This window comes from Perognathus longimembris, chromosome 17 (assembly GCF_023159225.1).
Source record: "Perognathus longimembris pacificus isolate PPM17 chromosome 17, ASM2315922v1, whole genome shotgun sequence".
Taxonomy (NCBI): Eukaryota; Metazoa; Chordata; class Mammalia; order Rodentia; family Heteromyidae; genus Perognathus; species Perognathus longimembris.
In genome coordinates this window covers 54091553-54110581 of record NC_063177.1, presented here as the reverse complement: position 1 = coordinate 54110581, position 19029 = coordinate 54091553, and the positions used below count along the sequence as shown (strand labels likewise).

Sequence of the window (19029 nt, the reverse complement as noted above, 5' to 3'; positions counted from 1 at the left end):
TAGAATGGCATGACGCAGCGTAGGTGGCATCACCTGCTTTCCGTGATGACAGTGACTACTTTTTTGGGGGGAGTACTGAGGGCTTGAACTCAGGGCCTGAGCACTGTCCCTGGCTTCTTTTTGCTCAAGGCCAGCACTCTGCCACTTGAGCCACAGCGCCACGTCTGGCCGTTTTCTATATATGTGGTGCTGGGGAATCGAACCCAGGGCCTCATGTATGCGAGACAAGCACTCTACCACTAGGCCACATTCCCAGCCCCAACAGTGGCCATTTCTTGAACGCTGAGGTGAGCTCATGGATAAGAAAACACTTTGGGGGAGGGATTCAGGTCCCTGGCATGTGGCTAGCGAGCAGCAGACACATCTGTCGTGGCTTTCAGTCTTGTCACCCGTCTTGCAGCGTGACTTGGGCCTGCAGATCTCCGATATTCCTGGCTCCCAGATTCAGAGGGGCATTGGGCCTGCACTCGCCTCCCGTGTTCGCCCATGGACGCCAGTTTAGACATAAATAGAGACAGGAATTAATTTGGTGGAGAAAGAATGTGCTGAGGTTTGAACTTGGGGCTTGCAGGAGGAGCCGTACCTCCAGCCCACGTTGCTCCGTGTGTACACATGTGCACACAAGCATGGGTGCCAGTTCCAGGGCTTGAACTATAGGCCTGGGCACCGCCTCTGAGCTGTCTTACTTAAAGCTGGTGCTCCTCCTCTAGAGTCACAGCTCCCCTTGTGGCTGTTGAGTGTTTAACTGGACTTCCCTGCCCAGGCTGGCTTCAAAGTGAGCTGCTCCGATCTCAGCCTCCCGAGCAGCTGGGGTGGTAGGCATGAACCACTAGCACCGGGCTGCTTTTCCTGTTTTTCAAATAGGTTCTCTTAAATACAGGGCCCGGGCTAGCCTGTCCGTCCGTCCTGTGGTCCTCCCGTTTGTGTGTCCACCGTCACAGCGCTAGTAGGCTTTGCCACCCTCCCGGCTTTTCATTGCCGTGACCTTCCTGCCCGGGCTGGCCTCCCGCTGCCGTCCTCCCTGCCTCCGCCTCTCAAGTAGCTGGGGTCACAGGTGTGAGAGACCAAATCCCACCCATGTTCATTACACGCTTTCTCTGCATCTTTATATATTTGAATTTAAATTTGAAAACAAACCGTGTGACCGCACGAAGTTAAGACATGCCGTTCTTGTTAACGTCTCATCGACTTTGAACTGTGTCGGCTTATGTCCAAACATATGCATAATTTATGTATGTCTAAGGAATTACAGAGGAAAAACAAACCTTTTAAATGTTCTTAGGTAAAAACTCTCTTAAAAAAACACAATTTTAGCTAAGAGGAGGGGGTTGAAGGCGGGCAGAAGGAAGAGCTCTTTGTGTGCCCTCTCCAGTGACCTTCCTGTCCCCTAATGTCCCTACAGGGCTGTGTCACCTGCTCCCCAGTCATTTCACCTCCTGAAGCCTCTTGTCAGCCCCCCTTCAGCATCATTGTCCAGTAGTGGTCCCCAACCCCCAGGGACCTCAGAGCCACAGGCCCGGCCCCCCGCCTGGACTGCCCCGCCTCAGGTCAACGGAGCCTTCACGCCCCCGGCACGCCAGCTGCTGGGGGCCAGCCAGGGCCCTCAGAGCCCCTCGAGGAAGAGGAAAAAGACCCCCGCGGAAGAGCCACAGGGGCCGGGCTCCGAGGCACGCCTCCCGCGGCCCCGCAGGAGGCGGAAAAGGAAGAAGGGCCTCGACCACGCAGCCACGGCCACCCCGCAGGAGGAGCGCACGCAGGAGCAGCCTCGGAGCCCCAAGAGCAAGGCAAAGGGCTGGCCAGGACGGCCGGACGACGGCACGCCGCCACGGGTGAACGGCCGTCCAGTGGGCCATATGCTGGATGGCCACCCCGTAAGTGGCAGGAAGAGGAGGAAGACAGAAGACCTCATGGAAGAAGACGGCCCCTCCCTGGACCCCCCTGAGCACAGGTGAGAGCGGGGCTCGGCCTCCCTGAGGCCCGGGCTGCTGTGGAGACACAGCGGACTAACCTGCACCCGGTATGGGAGCTGGCACCCAAGCACGCCTCACGGGGCGTAGAGGGGCACAGGTGCGGCCACGCGCCCGTCACCACGAAAAGGGGGTCGAGGGGCACAGGATGCGTGTGTGCAGGACCTGCACTGCTGGGTCGCAGGGCACCCCGTCTCCTTCCCTAAGCCCACTGGGGAGTGGACAAGCTCACGGCCAACGGTGGTCTGGCCGGAGGCACAAGCAGATGGACAGGCTGGGGAGCACGCAGGTCCCCTGAGGACTGACCGGCCCCTCTCGCTCTCAGCAGCCGCTCCCCCACAGAGCCCAGGGAGCCCGGGGCCAGGGCAGAGTCTCCAAGGAAAAAGAAGAGGAGAAAAAGAAAGCAGGCGTCGCAGCCGGAGGAAGAGGACAGCGAGCCCCCGGGAGGCCGCGAGAGCCCGCGGCCCGTCGTCACCACAGTCCCCGAGTGGAACAGAAGCACTCGGCCTTCTCGGGACCCCCTGGGTGAGGACCTGGGGGGCTAAGGGAGCCCCTGGCAGCCCTCCACTGCCCCCCACTCAGCCATCCCCACACACTAGCGTGAGCTAGGCAGCATTCCACTACTGTAATGAACACCTTTAAAGATTCGCTCAAGGAAGGTGCGTGTTTGGCTTGTGGCTTTAGACTTGCACTTCCACGTCTGTGTGCTTCAACGCTAGGGGCCTGAGGCAGAGCAGCACCAAGGGCAAGATCAGGGATAGAAAGCTGTTCGCCTCATGGCCAGGAAGCAAAAGAAAGAGAGGGCTGGGGGCTGGGAATGTGGCCTAGTGATAAAGTGCCCGCCTCGTATACATGAAGCCCTGGGTTCGATTCCTCAGCACCACATATAGAGAAAAAAGTCGGAAGTGGCGCTGTGGCTCAAGTGGCAGAGTGCTAGCCTTGAGCACAAAGAAGTCAGGGACAGTGCTCAGGCCCTGAGTCCAAGGCCCAGGACTGGCAAAATTAAAAAACCCCAAAAAAAAGAAAGAAAGAGAGGGCTGGAGGGTCCCCCATCCCCTTCGAGACCAAGGCCTTGGTGCTCAGAAGGTGACCTCTTAAAAAGGTTCAACCACCTTCCAGTAGCACTTTGCCGCCACAGCCTCCAGAACACAGCGAGTGGGTGGGGGACGTTAGGCCTGAACATCGCACGCCGCTCCTGGCTGAGGTCAGTGTACAGCTGCTTCCCTCCACCGGCCAGGACTCCTGCCTAGAAGGGTTCAGGTTATGGCTTTGTGTGTGTGCCAGTCCTGCAATTAGAACTCAGGGCCTGGGTGCTGCTCCTGAGCTTTTTGCTCAAGGGTAGTCGTGCTTTACCACTTGAGCCACAGCTCCCATTGCTGGCTTGTTTAGTAGTTGATTGGAGGTAAAAGTCGCACAGACTTTCTTGCCTGTGCTCATTTTGAATGGCAGTCCTCGGATCTCAGCCTCCTGAGTGGCTAGAATTGGCTGGACAGCTCCCTTTTTGTTGGGTAAAATAATTGCTAGTGAGTAAGAATTTCGTGTTAGTGAGTTCTGCAGTTTTGTGGCGAGGAGCAGGTGATTTTTTTCTTCTGTGTTTGATTTTTGATGCTAATAAATGTTGCCTGGCTTCTCTGATTTCAGGAATGGGACAGGCGCCTCTTGTGCCCTGGAACAGAGATGGAGAATCTGACGTGGTCCAGGAATTGCTCAAATACTCATCCGATAAGGCCTATGGGAGGAAAGGTACGGCTCTTGTGGAACAAGACTCTTGCGTCCCATGGCTGGCTTATTTTGGGGAGGGAGAGAAATGGGTCCCGTGGACGCCGAGCCTGGGCCCTGCCCAGCTTTAAACACAGGAGGAGGCTCTCCGTGATCGTTGAGTCCTCTCTCCTCCCACAGTGTTAGCCACTGCACGAGGTGAGTTCCGTCCACAGAAGCCAGGAGCCAGGCAGAGTGGTAGGGCTGGGGGGGGGGGGGTAGACAGTCTCCCCAGCACTGGTACTGGCAACTCTGACTTGAATACTTAGTGAGGCCTTGAGAATGAACATGACCCTTTATCTCAGATGTGGGCATGGGCTCCCAGAGAAGGAGGGGTCCTCCACGCCGTCTCCTCTGCACTCCTGGGCCCCCCTCACCTCCCCGGCCCCTCTGCGTATCTGGTTCTGCCAAAAGGCAGCCCAGAGGAGCGTGGGGAGTAGACGGGTCCCGCTGGGAAGCCCGGGTCCCTGACGGTGGGAATGTGCCGCGCAGTTCTGACCTGGGACGGCGAGCTGTCTGCTGTCAGTCAGGACGCCATGGAAGACAGCAGATTGGCCCGGACCCAGACTGTGCTTGACGACTGGGATGAAGAGTTTGACCGAGGGAAGGTACGCGGCCCTGACCCCACCGCCACACGTGCGCGTGCTGCAGCCTGGGCTGGGGGCGGGGGGGGGGGCAGCTGGAACTGCCGAGCGGGGCGTCCGGGGCAAGGCGGGAGAGCGGGCAGGTGGGCGCCGGGCGCCGCGGGGGGGGGGGGGGGGGGCCCGCCGGCCAGCCTCACCCCCGCTGCTTGACGTAGGAAAAGAAAACGAAGAAGTTCAAGAGAGAGAAGAGGAGAAACTCGAACGCATTTCAGAAGCTTCAGAGTCGACGGAACTTTTGGTCTGCGACTCACCCAGCCAAGGCCTCCAGCCTGAGCCATCGCCGCTGACACCCGCGGCAGAGGCAGGTCAGTTCAGAGGGAAAACCGTTCACGGCGGGGCGGGGGGTCTATGGTGTGCTTCTCCTGGTGTGGGTGTGCATATCTGCTGGGTGTCTGGGGTGTCTAGTACATGCGTAGCTGTGTGTATATCAGCTTGGTGGCTATCTGATGTGTCTATTGTATATGTATGTCTGCTGGGTGTCTGGTGTGTGCATATGATGTGTGTGTATCTGTGGGTGTGTGTTGTGCCTTAAGTATGAGCGCATGTGTTCTGTATGCTCTGCTAGGTTTCAGATGTGTACATGTGACGGTGTGTGTGTGTGTGTGTGTGTGAGAGAGATCTGTGCTATGTGGATCTGCCTACGGTGTGTGTTTGTGTCTGTGACTCACAAAACACCTGTGTGTCCGGTAGGTCTGTCTGTTATGTAGATCTGTCTGCTGCAGGGATGTGTCTGATATGTGTTCGTGATGTGTCTGATGTACGGTATGTGTGGGTCTGTCTGTGGTGTGGGTTTCTCTTGACATGTGGTGTGAGTCTGTATACGTCTCTCTTGGCGTATGTGGGTCTATGTGTCTGATGTGTGGTATGTGTGTCTGTGGTGTGGGTTTCTCTTGATGTGTGGTGTGTCTGTGTGTATGTCTCTTGGTGTGTGGGGGTCTGTATGTGTGTGATGTGTGGTGTGTGTGTGGTGTGAGTCTGTGTGTACATCTCTTGGTGTGTGTGGGTCTATGTGTATGATGTGTGGTGTGTGTGTGTGGTCTGGGTTTCTCTTGGTGTCTGTGGTGTGAGTCTGTGTGTACATCTCTCTTGGTGTGTGGGTCTGTATGTGTGTGATGTGTGGTGTGTGTGTGGTGTGAGTCTGTATGTACGTCTCTCTTGGTGTGTGTGGGTCTGTATGTGTGTGATGTGTGGTGTGAGTCTGTATGTACGTCTCTCTTGGTGTGTGTGGGTCTGTATGTGTGTGATGTGTGGTCTGTGTGTGTGTGTACGTCTCTTGGTGTGTGTGGGTCTGTATGTGTGTGTGTGTGTGGTGTGAGTGTGTGTACGTCTCTTGGTGTGTGTGGGTCTGTATGTGTGTGTGTGGTGTGAGTGTGTGTACGTCTCTCTTGGTGTGTGTGGGTCTGTATGTGTGTGTGTGTGTGGTGTGAGTGTGTGTACGTCTCTTGGTGTGTGTGGGTCTGTATGTGTGTGTGTATGTCTCTTGGTGTGTGTGGGTCTGTATGTGTGTGTGTATGTCTCTTGGTGTGTGTGGGTCTGTGTGTGTGTGTATGTCTCTTGGTGTGTGTGGGTCTGTATGTGTGTGTGTATGTGGTGTGAGTGTGTGTACGTCTCTCTTGGTGTGTGGGTCTGTATGTGTGTGTGTGTGTGGTGTGAGTGTGTGTACGTCTCTCTTGGTGTGTGTGGGTCTGTATGTGTGTGTGTGTGTGTGGTGTGAGTGTGTGTATGTCTCTTGGTGTGTGTGGGTCTGTATGTGTGTGTGTATGTCTCTTGGTGTGTGTGGGTCTGTGTGTGTGTATGTCTCTTGGTGTGTGTGGGTCTGTATGTATGTGTGTGTGTGGTGTGAGTGTGTGTACGTCTCTCTTGGTGTGTGGGTCTGTATGTATGTGTGTGTGTGGTGTGAGTGTGTGTACGTCTCTCTTGGTGTGTGTGGGTCTGTATGTGTGTGTGTGTGGTGTGAGTCTGTACGTCTCTCTTGGTGTGTGTGGGTCTGTATGTGTGTGTGTGTGGTGTGAGTGTGTGTACGTCTCTCTTGGTGTGTGTGGGTCTGTATGTGTGTGTGTGGTGTGAGTGTGTGTATGTCTCTCTTGGTGTGTGTGGGTCTGTATGTGTGTGTGTGGTGTGAGTGTGTGTATGTCTCTCTTGGTGTGTGTGGGTCTGTATGTGTGTGTGTGGTGTGAGTGTGTGTATGTCTCTCTTGGTGTGTGTGGGTCTGTATGTGTGTGTGTGGTGTGAGTGTGTGTATGTCTCTCTTGGTGTGTGTGGGTCTGTATGTGTGTGTGTGGTGTGAGTGTGTGTACGTCTCTCTTGGTGTGTGTGGGTCTGTGTGTGTGTGTGGTGTGAGTGTCTGTACGTCTCTTGGTGTGTGTGGGTCTGTGTGTGTGTGTGTGGTGTGAGTCTGTACGTCTCTTGGTGTGTGTGGGTCTGTACATGTGTGATGTGTGGTGTGTGTGTCTGTGGTGCGGGTCTCTCTCGACGTGGGGTGTGAGTGATGTTGTGTCTTCCAGCTCTGGAGGATGCCGCGCGCCGCCGGTGTCGTGCGTGGACCACGGAGGGTAGCCGTGCGGATGCCAGTCTCTTCTCGCCTGGAGGATCCGTGTTCCCTCCCGTAGCCTCGCGGCGCCGTCGTGCCGGATGTCCCGGGCGCCACGGGTCTGGCTCTGCGGCGCGGCCCGGTGTGGGCTCCGCGGCCCCGTCATCTCTGCGGCGCCGTGAGCTGTCGCAGGAAGGGCGCGGGCACAGTCTCCAGGTGACCCCACCCGGAGCCCGTGTGGCTTCTGCAGCTCAGGGCCTCCGTGTCGCTCACACACGGGACCGCCTAGAGCCGGCAGCCGCCGCGGGGACCTGGACGGCGGGACGCCGGGGACGGGGCACCCGGATGGACAGAGCCGCCGGCCGCGGGCCTGGGCGGTCTGGGCAGGGTTTCCGGCACGTCCTTGGCTCAGGTGGCAGGCCTGTGCTTGGTGGCTCTTTCCGGGGAGCTGTCCCTTGCTCCCTGAGGTGGGGGCTGCCCTGCCTGCGCCCTCCCCTCGGGGCGAGGGGCCGGGTGTATTCCTTGCTGTTACCACGGGAGGGAAGCCCGTGCGGCCCACCCCGCCACCTCCGGCCCAGCGCGTCTCCTCCCGAGCACTTGGGGCGGAGGAGCCCTGGAAACCGCCGACGCCCCCGCTTCGAAGGCTGCTATCGACTCCCAGACTGCGGAGCGGAGCCCCCCTCCCGGCCGCGTCGCCCGCGGCTCCCTGCAGAGGTGGCGGGGGGGGGGGGGGGGGGCTCTCCGTTATTTTACTACTTCATATAAAGCATTTATTTTTGACCAGGCCTGTGGCTTCCATAGCAATATGTTTTCCTAATATGCAAATGCTGGCTTTGTTGGCTCAGTTCCGCGAGTGCTTTTGACTCTAGAGCACCGTGCGGCTCGGGAGGAGTCCCTTTCTTACCTTGCTCCAGCTGTGCCTGCACACTTGCTTTCCTAAGCATCAGCCTGCGGTGATGGGGGCCCCTCCAAGGGGGCCGAGGGACATGTCGCCGCTTCGGGGCGCTCCGTGTGCCTCCCTCGGGCCTGGCCCGTCGCGCTTCGTCTCCGCTGGCCTCCCGGGGCGGCCCTCGTTACCCATGTAGAAGGAAGGGCTGCTTTCTTCACGTGGAAGTTGCGTTGCGTCTCTCATGCCGGTGGTTCTCCTTGGCGTTCCTTCCTGTTTTTGTATTTCCCTTTCGACGGGGTGGGGGGGCTGGTGATGCCATCGCCTGGCGCGGGCCGGTTCTCCCAGCAGAGCGCGGTGGCGCTGCGTGGGCTGACGTGCACGGTAGCTGCGGGTGGGGGCGCGGCGCGGGCGAGCGACGTCCTCGCGGTGCCTTCCTGGGCAGGGCTCCCCCGCGTTTCCTCTTGGGGTGTCGACGCTTGGTCCCGAGTGAACTTGTTTCCGTGATGTTCTGTAGTTGAAATGTCCGCTAGCACGGAAGAGACCTCCTTTCCTTCCCTCCCTCCTCCTCTCCACGTGGGCTTCCTCCTGCTCCCCTGGGGTGTGCACTGGGGAGAGGTCACCACGAGGGCAGGGCGGCGGGAAGCTGGCCTCCACTGTCGCTTACAGGCAAGGAGGGGCGGGCAGAACGGGGCCCAGAAACCATCCGGGTTCCCTGTGCCGTGGACATGCGGGAACACATGACAGCAGCCCAAGCTCCTCCAGTCCCCACTGAGCTGGCCCTGGCCCTGGAGGTGGTGTGGAGGGCCCTGTGTAGTCCCCGTCCCCCCTCTTCCGTGGCCCTGGAGGTGGTGTGCAGGGCCCTGTGCAGTCCCCGCCCCCCTCTTCCGTGGCTGTGGAGGGCCCTGTGCAGTCCCCGTCCCCCCTCTTCCGTGGCCCTGGAGGTGGTGTGGAGGGCCCTGTGCAGTCCCTGTCCCCCTCTTCCGTGGCCGTGGAGGTGGTGTGGAGGGCCCTGTGCAGTCCCCGCCCCCCTCTTCCGTGGCCCTGGAGGTGGTGTGGAGGGCCCTGTGCAGTCCCCGTCCCCCCTCCCCCCTTCCGTGTTGCTGGTGACGCGGCTCTCACCCCTCGTCTCTGTGTGCGGGAGTCCCCATTCTCTGTACTTCCTCTTCCAGGCCTGGGGAGTCCCAGGCATCGCCAAGACACTGGTGCAATAAAATACTGTGTTTTTGTGTGTGCATCCTTTCTGTCTGTCTTTTTCCTCTCGTGTTTGAGTTGTCTCCCAGCACACGTCCAGTCTCCCTGTAGGAACGTTGTCTATGTGGCACTTAGCGCCGGTCCCCCACCTGGGGGAGGGCGGCTACAGTCCTGGGGAGGGCAGCTTGAGCCAGGAGTTCTGAGCCAGCCTGGGAACACATGCTCAAAAAAGAAAAAGAATAAAGAGGTTTAAAGAGACACTGAAATGTCGTTGACAAGTATATTTGCTGAAGTTTAAGGAGAAGAAATGGGTTTTGTGAACCCGCAGGACACGCCACTCTTGGCAAGAATGGGCAAGGAGGGCTGGCTCCCGGGACTGGAGAGCGGGTCGTGGCCGTGGAGTCCGTGGCCAGCCCTGTCCCTTCAGCCCCGGTGGCCCGGCGGCTTCCCCCGCCGCAGGTTAGAGCAGAGGTCAGTCAGCGTTCCCGATGCAGCCTGGGTTCTCTGTCCACGGGAACCGTCGGGAACCCCGTCCCTGCTGCTGCAGCCCTGCGGCCAACAGGGCACCTGGCCTGGAACCTGAGGTCTGTGTGCGGGCAGGTGGGTCCCCACGGAGGTGCCGTGGCCGGGTGTGCGGGCAGGTGGGTCCTGGTTGATGTGTAGGCACCGGGGGAGGAAATGACAGCCTGATTCTCCTGTAAGACACCCGAGCAGACAGTGCCTGTGTGCTGGCCCGAAGGGAGGGACAGAGGACACAGCAAGGATGGCGGGTCCTGCCCCCACCTGGAGCCAGGAGTGGATCCCGTGGTCCTGTGGAAGGTACAGTGCAGAGCGGGTGAGGTTCAAGGTGAAGGTCTGGCTAGCAGTCCGAAGTTGACCGGAGACCAAGCAGTAGCCAGGGGGTAGGTGGCGGGCTGTGTCGGTGGGTTCTGGATGGGGGCCAGGTTCACGCCGAGACAGCGCAAGTATTGTTCCGTCACTGAGCAGGGGGCCCAGAGAGGATCATGGGCATGGGAAGTGGGTAACCAATGACCTCTGTCTCTGAGCTAAGTCCAGGTGTTGGCACACCTGAGGAGCCAGGTGAGCTTCACGCGTAAGTCCTGTATATGCCGCTAGAGGCTGTTACAGCACCCAAAGCCCTCTGGTCCGCTGTGCCGTGGGCCGCTCTGCGTGGAAGGACGTGGGGACGCAGGGGCGGCCGTGAGCGCGGCTCGCAGGTGCCCAGCAGTGTGACGTCTCCTTCAGGGTCACACACTCCCCATCACGCTCCTCTGCTTCCACGTGGGGGCGCTGAGTTCCCCTGGGAGGATCATCTGTGTCTGTCCTGGGGGCTTCGGGGCCTCCTGCTTGCTCCGTCCTCGCTCTCCTCCTCCCTCCTCGGGATTCCCAAGGGTTTTCCCTTAATGCCTATGTGTCTCTGACTCTTGGTGAGTGGTTTCTAATCACTTCTGTAAGAATCCTCACCCCCAAATAAAGCATGGAAAGAGGGGAACTAGAGCCACCCCTCCCCCCATCCATTCTGCCTGTAGGGCAGAGTTGGGGGGGCGGGGGGGGAGCGAGGACACAGACTGGACAAGGCTGGAGCATCAGTGATTCAAACTTAATACCCTGGGAGCAGCTGTCCTGCGAAGTATCTCAGACCCTGAGCCCCAGGGGGTTCTTAGGGCCCCCCGTTTGCATCCACTGGAGATTCTGGTTGTGCCTAGCAGAGGGTGTGTGCCTCCACCGAGTCCTCGGGGTGGCCGTGCTGGCTGGGCTCGCACTCAGACCCACTGTGCCATCCTAGCGGCTCTCCAGTGGCATGCGTGAAGAGAGCAGAGGTGCCACTCACTGCTTTGCGCCCTTGCTCAAGGTCCCTGTTGTAGACTGCAGCCACAGGAAGGGGTGCCCCCCTCTGTGGGGCCCCAGCCCCTCCCTGCTCCCCACCTGGGGTGGGGCCCCCGCTCTCCCACTCGGGGGGAGATCTCATGCTCCCTTTTGTGAACATGCTAGGTGCCTCCATGCCAGAGAAGCCCTCGTCTCTCGGTGTCCCCAGCCGCCCTGGCCCTCACCCCGGCATCTGCTTGCTCCCCAGCTGCCCTTTCCGTGGTTCTCAGTCCACTCAGCGACCCAACTCTCAAACCTGATGGACTTGTGCCGGGGCTTCCTCCCGTGACCGGCACCTGCGACCCCGCGGAGCTCAGCTCCACCACCCCTCCCCATCATGGCCGGGCTTGTGCTCCGTGCTGCCTCCCTCGGTCCAGGACAGCGTTCCCGAGCCACAGCTGGGAGCACGCGCAGCTGTCTCTGCATGTCTGTACTGGAAGTCTGAGCTCTCCATCAGCCTTTCTGATCGCCTGCCTGAGTCCCTGGCATTCTTCTGGACTCAAAAAGTCCCCCGGCCAGTGCTCCGATCTCTTCCGGCTTCCTTCTCCCTGGCATTTGCTTTATGTCCTAAAGTGTGATTCTGGGAAAACTTCCATGGTCTGCTGAGAAGGCTACAAGTGTGCAGCTGCTGGATGAAATGAATACTCGGCAGGTGTCTCTTGAGTCCACTTAGTCTGTGGTGTCCTTTAGCTCTTGGTTTCTTGGTTGGTTTTGTTTGAGTGACCTCTAACAAGGAGAGTGGGAATAAGTCTCCCACTTACTGTGCTGGGATCTATCAGGAATTGTGAGTCCAGAAGTCTTTGCTTCATTTACTTGGGTGCACCAAGTTCCTTATACATATACCCCATTTGGTATGTATATGTTAATGACTTAGTTCCTTTTGCTAGTTTTTTCTCATTACTAATGTGACATGACCTTTGTCTCTTCTAATTTTAGTTTAGAATCTATTTTCTCAGCTATAAATATGGCTATTCCTGGGCTAGGAATGTGGCCCTGGGTTTGATTCCTCAGTACCACATACATAGAAAAAGCCAGAAGTGGCGCTGTGGCTCAAGTGGTAGAGTGCTAGCCTTGAGCAAAAAGAAGCCAAGGACAATGCTCAGGCCTTGAGTTCAAGCCCCAGGACTGGCAATCAATCAATAATAAATAAATAAGTAAATATGGCTATTCCTGACTGTTGACAAGGTCTATTAGCTTTCTAGATCTTTTTCTACTCTTCAACCATAAGCTTTTATTTATTTATTCATGAGTTTAATTTTGTCAAGGTGATGTACAGAGGGATTACAATTGCATACACAAGGTAATGAATACATTTCTTGTCATATTTGTTATCCTCTCCCTCATTTTCCTCCCACCTTCCTGCCTCTCAAATCCCCCAAGTTATTCAGTTAATTCTCAACATACTGTCTTGTATCACTGTTGCATTGGTTTGCCCTTTATCCTTTGTCTCGCCATTTTAATGTTCCCCTTTCCTTTCCTAATTCAGATTTTTTAAAGTATATATATATACAATATCCAGTGTACCAAAACCAAATACACTGATAATGGGATAAACCATAGGAAAGAAAAAAAATGAAAGAAATTCACATAGTACATTAAATAACAACAACAATGAAAAACCTCATTTCCATATCTTGGAGTTCATTCCACTTAGCTTTATCTTACATGATCATATGCTTCTTTGGGTCTACGCCTTTTTTAATTTATTTGTTTATTTTGCCAGTCTTGTCCCTGGCTTCTTTTGCTCAAGGCTAGCACTCTACCACTTGAACCACAGCACCACTTCCAGCTTTTTCTGTTTTTGTGGTGCTGAGGAATAAAACACAGGGCTTCCTGCATGCTAGGCAAGCACTCTACCACTAAGCCACATTCCCAGCCCCTAAGACTTGATTTTTATTAGATGTGTTTCCTTTTTTGTTGGTCCTGGGGCTTGAACTCAGGGCCTGGGCACTGGCCCTAAGCTCTTTTGCTCAAGGCTAGTGCTCTACCACTTTGAGCCATAGCACCACTTCCAGTGTTCTGGTGGGTAACTGGAGATAAGAGTCTTCAAACCACAATCCTCGATCTCAGGCTTTTGAGTAGCTAGGATTTTACATGTGTGAGCCACCAGTGCTCAGCTGTGTTTCTTATAGATAAGAAATGACTAGGTTCTAGTGTAAGTTCTTGTTCTGTCTTTTAATTAGAGAGTTGAGACTATTAACTTTACTATCACTTTTTTCTTCTGATGTTTACTCTTCTGTTCCTCCTTTTCTACTTTACTCATCTCCTTGATTTATTTTTGCCTATACTTTGCTATTTTTGTAAGCATCCTCTGCCATCTGGTATTGTGGTCATTCATTGGCCTTCATTTTTCATGGAAGGTTTTTATTTCTCCTTCAGTTATGAAGGATAGACAGACTCTTTCTCAGTTATGAAGGATTAGTACGGTACTGTAGGTGGACAATTACCTTTCAAGGTTCAGATTATGCTCTTCTACGTCCTCCTTGCACTTGGGAGTTTGTGTTGAGAAGTCAGTTGCTATTCTTGTGGGCGTCCCTGTGTGTGTGGCTTATCTCCTCTCTGCAGTTTTCAATATTCTTTCATTGTTCCGTGTATTGAGTGTTTTAACTAGAAGCTGTCTTCTCTGTTTCTCTTCTGATCTTGCCTGTTTAGTGTCCTGTAAGCTTCCTCCGCCCTGATGACCCTCTTGAGGTTGGAGAAGTTTTCTGCTTGAGTTTAATCCAATAGGTTTTCTATGCCTTTAGATTGGGGGGTGGGGGGCTAGTACTGGGCCTTGCGCTGGGGTGGCCCTGGCCACTTGAGCCACGCCTCCAGCCCTGATACTTTGCTAGTTATTTTGGAAATGGAATCTCTCCGGCTGTTCTACTGCAGCTAGCTTCAAATTGTAATCCTCCAGATGTTCGCCTCCTGAATGACTAGGATTATAGACATGAGCCACTGGTGGTGTCCAGAGGTCTTACACATTCGGTTTGTATTTTCTTAATGTTTTTTCAATGTGTTTGCTCTAATTCCTCTGCTTTATCTTCGGTCCTAGATACTGTGTTTTCAACTTGTTCTGCTCGGTTAGCTAGGCGAGTTAATACAGGCTCTTGAGCTCTTCATTTCAGCTTATTCTCTCCCCTCAAGATTCCTATATCATCCGTGAATTCCTCTTAATCCTGTTGATTGTCTTTACTTCACCCAGCGGTTTGAATTCCCTGTGAGCTCAGTTAATTCGTTTGTATCTCTGAATTCATTTAGGTGCTTATACACCTCCTACATTTCATTGGTCATTTTTGTCTTTTTTTAACATATTGTCTGAAAGTTCATTACTTCACTATCATCTGGGTCCTTTATTGTGGAGTTGGCATTGAAGGAGAGGGGTTGTCTTGTTCATTCTTGACTTCTGTAGCTTATTGTGCTGGCATTGACTCCTGTGGACCAGTTCTAGGCGGGAGTTTCCGTTTCCTGTGTCCTTTCCGTTAGTGATTCCTCGGAGATGACTTAAGACCGGGCTGTGGGGGTCGTGGCGCACTGGACTAGAAGAGTGCGGCTCGGGGTGTGCGGACTTCCCTTCCGCGCAGGGTGAGGACGCCTGGTTGCAAAAGACACTGCAGGTGATAAAGCACAATCTGTGTTTGTAGTAATCCTAAATGAAGGCCAGTCGCCTCCACAGCTCCAGGACCTTTAGACGAAAATGGAAGCACTGATAGATCTTCATGATCTAGGAGGACCTTAGTTAACTAACTAGGGTGCCCACAGTAAGGCGAGAGGGGAGATAGCATCTGCTAAGCTTAATAGAAGAGGTTAATGAGAAACTGCAGTGAGATCAGCGGAAAAGGCCTAGCTAACATGGTGTTGAGGGAAAGAAGGAGAGAGAAATTAGGAAGCTTGAGCAGACAAACATACACACATACCAAACAATCGCCGCATGCTGCTGGCTCGTGTCTGTGATGCCAGCTGTTAGACGGATCTGAGGCTGCTGGTTTGAAGCAAGCCTCGGCAGACAAATCTGTAAGATCCTTTATCTCCAATGAACCACCCAAAATGTTTTAAAAAGCTGGAAGTGGCGCTGCGGCTCAGGTGGTAGACTGCCAGCCTTGAGCAAAAGAAAAGCTCATGGCCAGCATCCAGGCCCTGGGTTCAAGACCAGCCCCCAAACAAAAACCAAAAGATTATGGCTTGGGCCTTGGGCTTCCCCGCTGCCTCTCAGCCTCGGCCGGGAGTTGGGAGCCACGCCTGCTCTCCTCCGCAGCTGTCCTTGTCGCCTTCTCAAGGATACGGTCTCGGTGCCGGGACTGAGGCTGGCAGTGTCCTCCGCAGCTGGCCCCTGTCGCCCACCTCTGAAGGGTCTGTCACACGCTCCCTCTCCTCAGCCTCTTGTGACCCAGTGACTGCCAGACTCTATGGCAAGGAGCCCAGAGACGACAAGCGCGGCCATTGTTCCTCTTCTCAGGCCTCTGGTCTGCAACAGTAAGTCGGCACCCTCTCCCTCTCCCGGTTGGCGCGTGGCCGGGGTCCCCTGAGGTGGCAAGTGACAGAAGGCCTTTCCTCGGCCCTGGCCCAGCCTTCCACCTCTCACCAGTCCCGGTATTGAGTGTATAGCTTTGAGGGGTGTGTGGGGCTCCCCCCCCCACAGCTGTCTCTTTTATCTTGTAATGGCCTCTCCCCCTTCCCCTTCCCTCCCCCTCCCGGGGAGCAGGGAGGGCTTGGGGCTAGCGTTTCTGCCTCTCCATCACCGCCCTCGGCTTCCCCGTGCCCCACTGATGGTTACTTAGGATAGAAACCTTCCCCCTCACCATAGAATACGGCCAGGTGGCATTTCCTGAGCGACCCTGGTCACCACATCCTGGGATCTTGCAAACCGCTCCAGCCTTCAAAAAAAAAAAATCTACTTGTGGCTCCGGGCCCTCCCCAGCCCCCTCCCCCTCCCCTCGAGGCCAGGACCGAGGTTTGTGATCAGGTTTGCTACAGGAAGAAGGGGGAGGGGGCATCTCGTGAGTCAACATTGCAAATTGTGGCCCGTGGTGTCCTTGTCTACACAAGGCTGAGAGGTTAGAGTGACATCATGGGTTGTCACCGTCAGGCCGTCTCCGAGGCTTGTTTCTACTGGTTTTCTCCCCGCCTGCTTCCTTTAGGAGGAGGATGGTGGCTAAGTGGGGTTTGGGAGGTGAAGTGTGACAGATGTGGTCACTTCATTGCGGTCCCTCCCGGGCAGGTGCGGAGGCCGGAGGGGGCTCTGTGTGTGGCTAGGCCGTGAGCAGGGAGCCCCCAGTGCCAGCTCGGGCTGAGCTAGCAGTGGCCTTTTGTTCTTTAATGTACTGTCCCCTCGCCCCTTGAAGCGTATTGTTCTGTGTGGTTTCTGCCTTCCGCAGCCGTAGTTAAATCGTTCCTATTGGCAGGGACGGGGTCATTGTCTTCCGCCAAGGCGCAGGGAGCCAGCCCAGACCCCCCTCGCAGCCACCGGGGGCGCAGAAATCCCCCTTTCCCTGGCCGCCTTCCCTGGGCCCCACCCACCCCTTTGTCCTGCTCAGATGTGAAAACATTTTGGTGAAGCCGAGCAGGAGCCGGAGCCTTCATTCCTCCACTTGAAGTGAACGCCGGATCCGGGGCCCCTGGCACCGGGCCAGCTGCCTTCTGGGTGGCACAGGAACAGTTGGTGACAGCTGGAGACAATCAAGTTCCATGACAAACACATTTTAGGTGCCATTCACACAGAGAAGAAATTGCAAGCTTTAGCAAAATAAAATCGGCGGGGGTGGGGGGTGGGGGGGACGGGGTTAAAGCAAGCCGGTGCCTCATCTGAGCCCCTGGATGGGAGGGGGGGCGGTTCCCGCACCCCATCCCTGCTCTCCCGACTACGTGCTGCAGAATTGGTCAGTGCAGGCCGAGGGGGCGGCTGGCTGAGCCCAGGACACCTGAATGGAAGGCCTGACCCCGCCCTCCACCTGGGGGGGAGGGGGCGGGGGCCCCGGCTGAGCTTGCTCACTTCCTTCTCCGGTCTCAGGGTTTGGGCACTGAGCCTGTTCTTTTTGCCCATGAAGCAGCTGCCCCTCCCTCCTCCCTCTGCCAACATACAGTGGTCCTGCCCCCCAGCAGACAGCCACCGGCAGGCAGCACGGCTGTATGAGGGGAGCCTTAGACGTGACCTTCTGGACACAGTCATTCCCTCCTTAGGAGACCCTGCACGCTCACCTCCACTGTCACCCTGTCACCTGGCTCACCCCAGTGGGAGGACGCAAAGGGAGAGACCATTTGCTTTGGAAGGAGGAGCCAGCCAGGTGCCAATGGCTCACACCTCCAATTGTAGCTACTCCGAGGGGCTGAGATCTGAGGATCAAGGTTTGAAGCCAGGCTGGGCGGAAAAGGTCATGAAACTTATCTCCAACTAACCACCTAAAAGCTGAAGTGCAGCTCAAGTGGTAGAGTGCTGGCCTTGAGCAACAAAGCTCAGGGACAGTGCCAAGGCCCCGAGTTCAAGCCCCAGGACTGGCACGAAAAGAAAAAAAAGCCAGCTAAAGGAGCCTTAGGAAGAGAACAGCAGGATTCCTTACCATAGGGTCTGATACGGCAAACGCCCTGTAGCCTTTTCTTGTGAAAATCAAGGTAGAAATACAGCACAAGTATATCACCTAAGCTTCCGGACAGCTCGCACACTGAGTGGATTAGAACGGGAATGCGTGGCAGAGCTCTGGAGGCTGAAGTCGGCTCCCTCCCAGGGACGCGGGGAGGGCTCTTGTGCCGCTGCCTCTTCCGGCGGCTCCAGGTGCCCTTGGCTTGTGGCAGCGTCCCTCGGGCCCCGCCTCCTCCCCGTATGCACCCCGTGTCCATATCCTACGATCAAACTGGACGAGGGCACCTGAACCACCCAGCTACTCAAGCACGTTAGCGAAGATGCAGCTTTCAAGTCAGCTCACGTGCACAGGGGCTGGGGCCTAGGACTTGGTTTTCTCTTGTGTTGAGGCATAATCCAAGCTGCGACAGTCTGGAAGATTCTCTTCCTGGTCCGACCTGCTCTGTGCTCAGCTGGTAACTCACCATCCGCATCCCCAGAGTGGCGGCTCGCGGAGGGCAGGGCTGCCCTGCTCTCCCCACACCCAGAGGCCGCCCAGCACGCCGCAGCGCGCGCCTGCGCCAAGTCTTTGTTGAAGAACCCAATGTACAGGGGCTGGGAATGTGGCCTAGTGGCAAGAGTGCTCGCCTTGTATACATGAAGCCCTGGGTTCGATTCCTCAGCACCACATATACAGATAAAAGCCAGAAGCGGCGCTGTGGCTCAAATGGCGGAGTGCTAGCCTTGAGCAAAAGAGAAGCCAGGGACGGTGCTCAGGCCCTGAGTCCAAGCCCCAGGTCTGGCAACAAAAACAAAACAAATAAACAAAAGAACCCAATGTACAAGTATGAATGTGTAACGTGTATACTTGCATCCTGATTAAAAACGGTTGTGTGTTACCATATACCGCTTCTCTGTCCTTGTTTTCTTCGTCCTGCATTGCAGAACACAGACATCTGTCTTAATCTTTGTAAAGCCCCACAGCACTCCTTTGTACAAAAGAATCGGATGTTAGCCGGTCCTCTCCGGCACAATGAGATGTTTTCCGGCCGTGGGGAAAAAAGATATTTCAGGATTCTTGGTTATCTCTTTAAATTGTTTTATTTTGTGGTTTTAATTTGTGTACTTGAGCTCTGGACCTTGCGCTCTAGCTCAACGTTTTCACTTGGGGCTGGTGCTCTACCACCAGAGCCATCCCTCCCACCTGCGGCTGGGGCTGCTTAACTGGAGATGAGAGTCCTGAGGCATTATCTGTCCAGGCTGACTTTGAACCATGATACTCAGAAAGTCTGGTGGGTCAACGAGGATTGCAAACCACAGAGAGTCCAGGGAGCCCAATGGTCTGGTGAGCCCAAACCCATCCTATTGTTATTGCTGTTGTTATGACTGTTATGATGATTACTGTCTTTTTGAGACAAGGTCTTGGTACGGACATAGCCCAGGCCGGCCTTGGAACTCTCAGTCCTCCAGCCTCGGGCTCGCAGGTGCTGGGATTACAGGTGTGGGACACAAGCCTATTGTAAAGGTTCTTGGTGGGGCTGGCAGGTGAGGTTTGGGTTGGGGTCAGCAGCCTGGAGTTGAGACCTGGGCCGCCTGTTCTCAACACCTCCCCTGGCCCCTTCTTTGGGTCTTCTAGTATTCCAGTGTAGAGT

At 55.7% G+C, this 19029-nt stretch overlaps 1 protein-coding gene across 3 annotated transcripts in view; it reads left to right on the top strand.

Moving 5' to 3' along the window:
- Positions 1-7356, top strand: part of Usp36 (ubiquitin specific peptidase 36) — a 32222-nt gene extending 24866 nt beyond the window's left edge. The window contains exons 16-21 of one of the 3 annotated variants that reach the window (XM_048365434.1): positions 1403-1948; positions 2293-2492; positions 3609-3710; positions 4218-4333; positions 4525-4674; positions 6874-7356. In XM_048365434.1, the coding sequence (XP_048221391.1) occupies positions 1403-1948; positions 2293-2492; positions 3609-3710; positions 4218-4333; positions 4525-4656 (1096 nt within the window). In that variant the 3' untranslated portion in view covers positions 4657-4674; positions 6874-7356. The remainder of the gene's footprint in view (positions 1-1402; positions 1949-2292; positions 2493-3608; positions 3711-4217; positions 4334-4524; positions 4675-6873) is intronic. The other 2 variants (XM_048365435.1, XM_048365432.1) reach the window with 2 other exon arrangements.
- The last annotated feature ends 11673 nt before the right edge of the window (positions 7357-19029 follow it).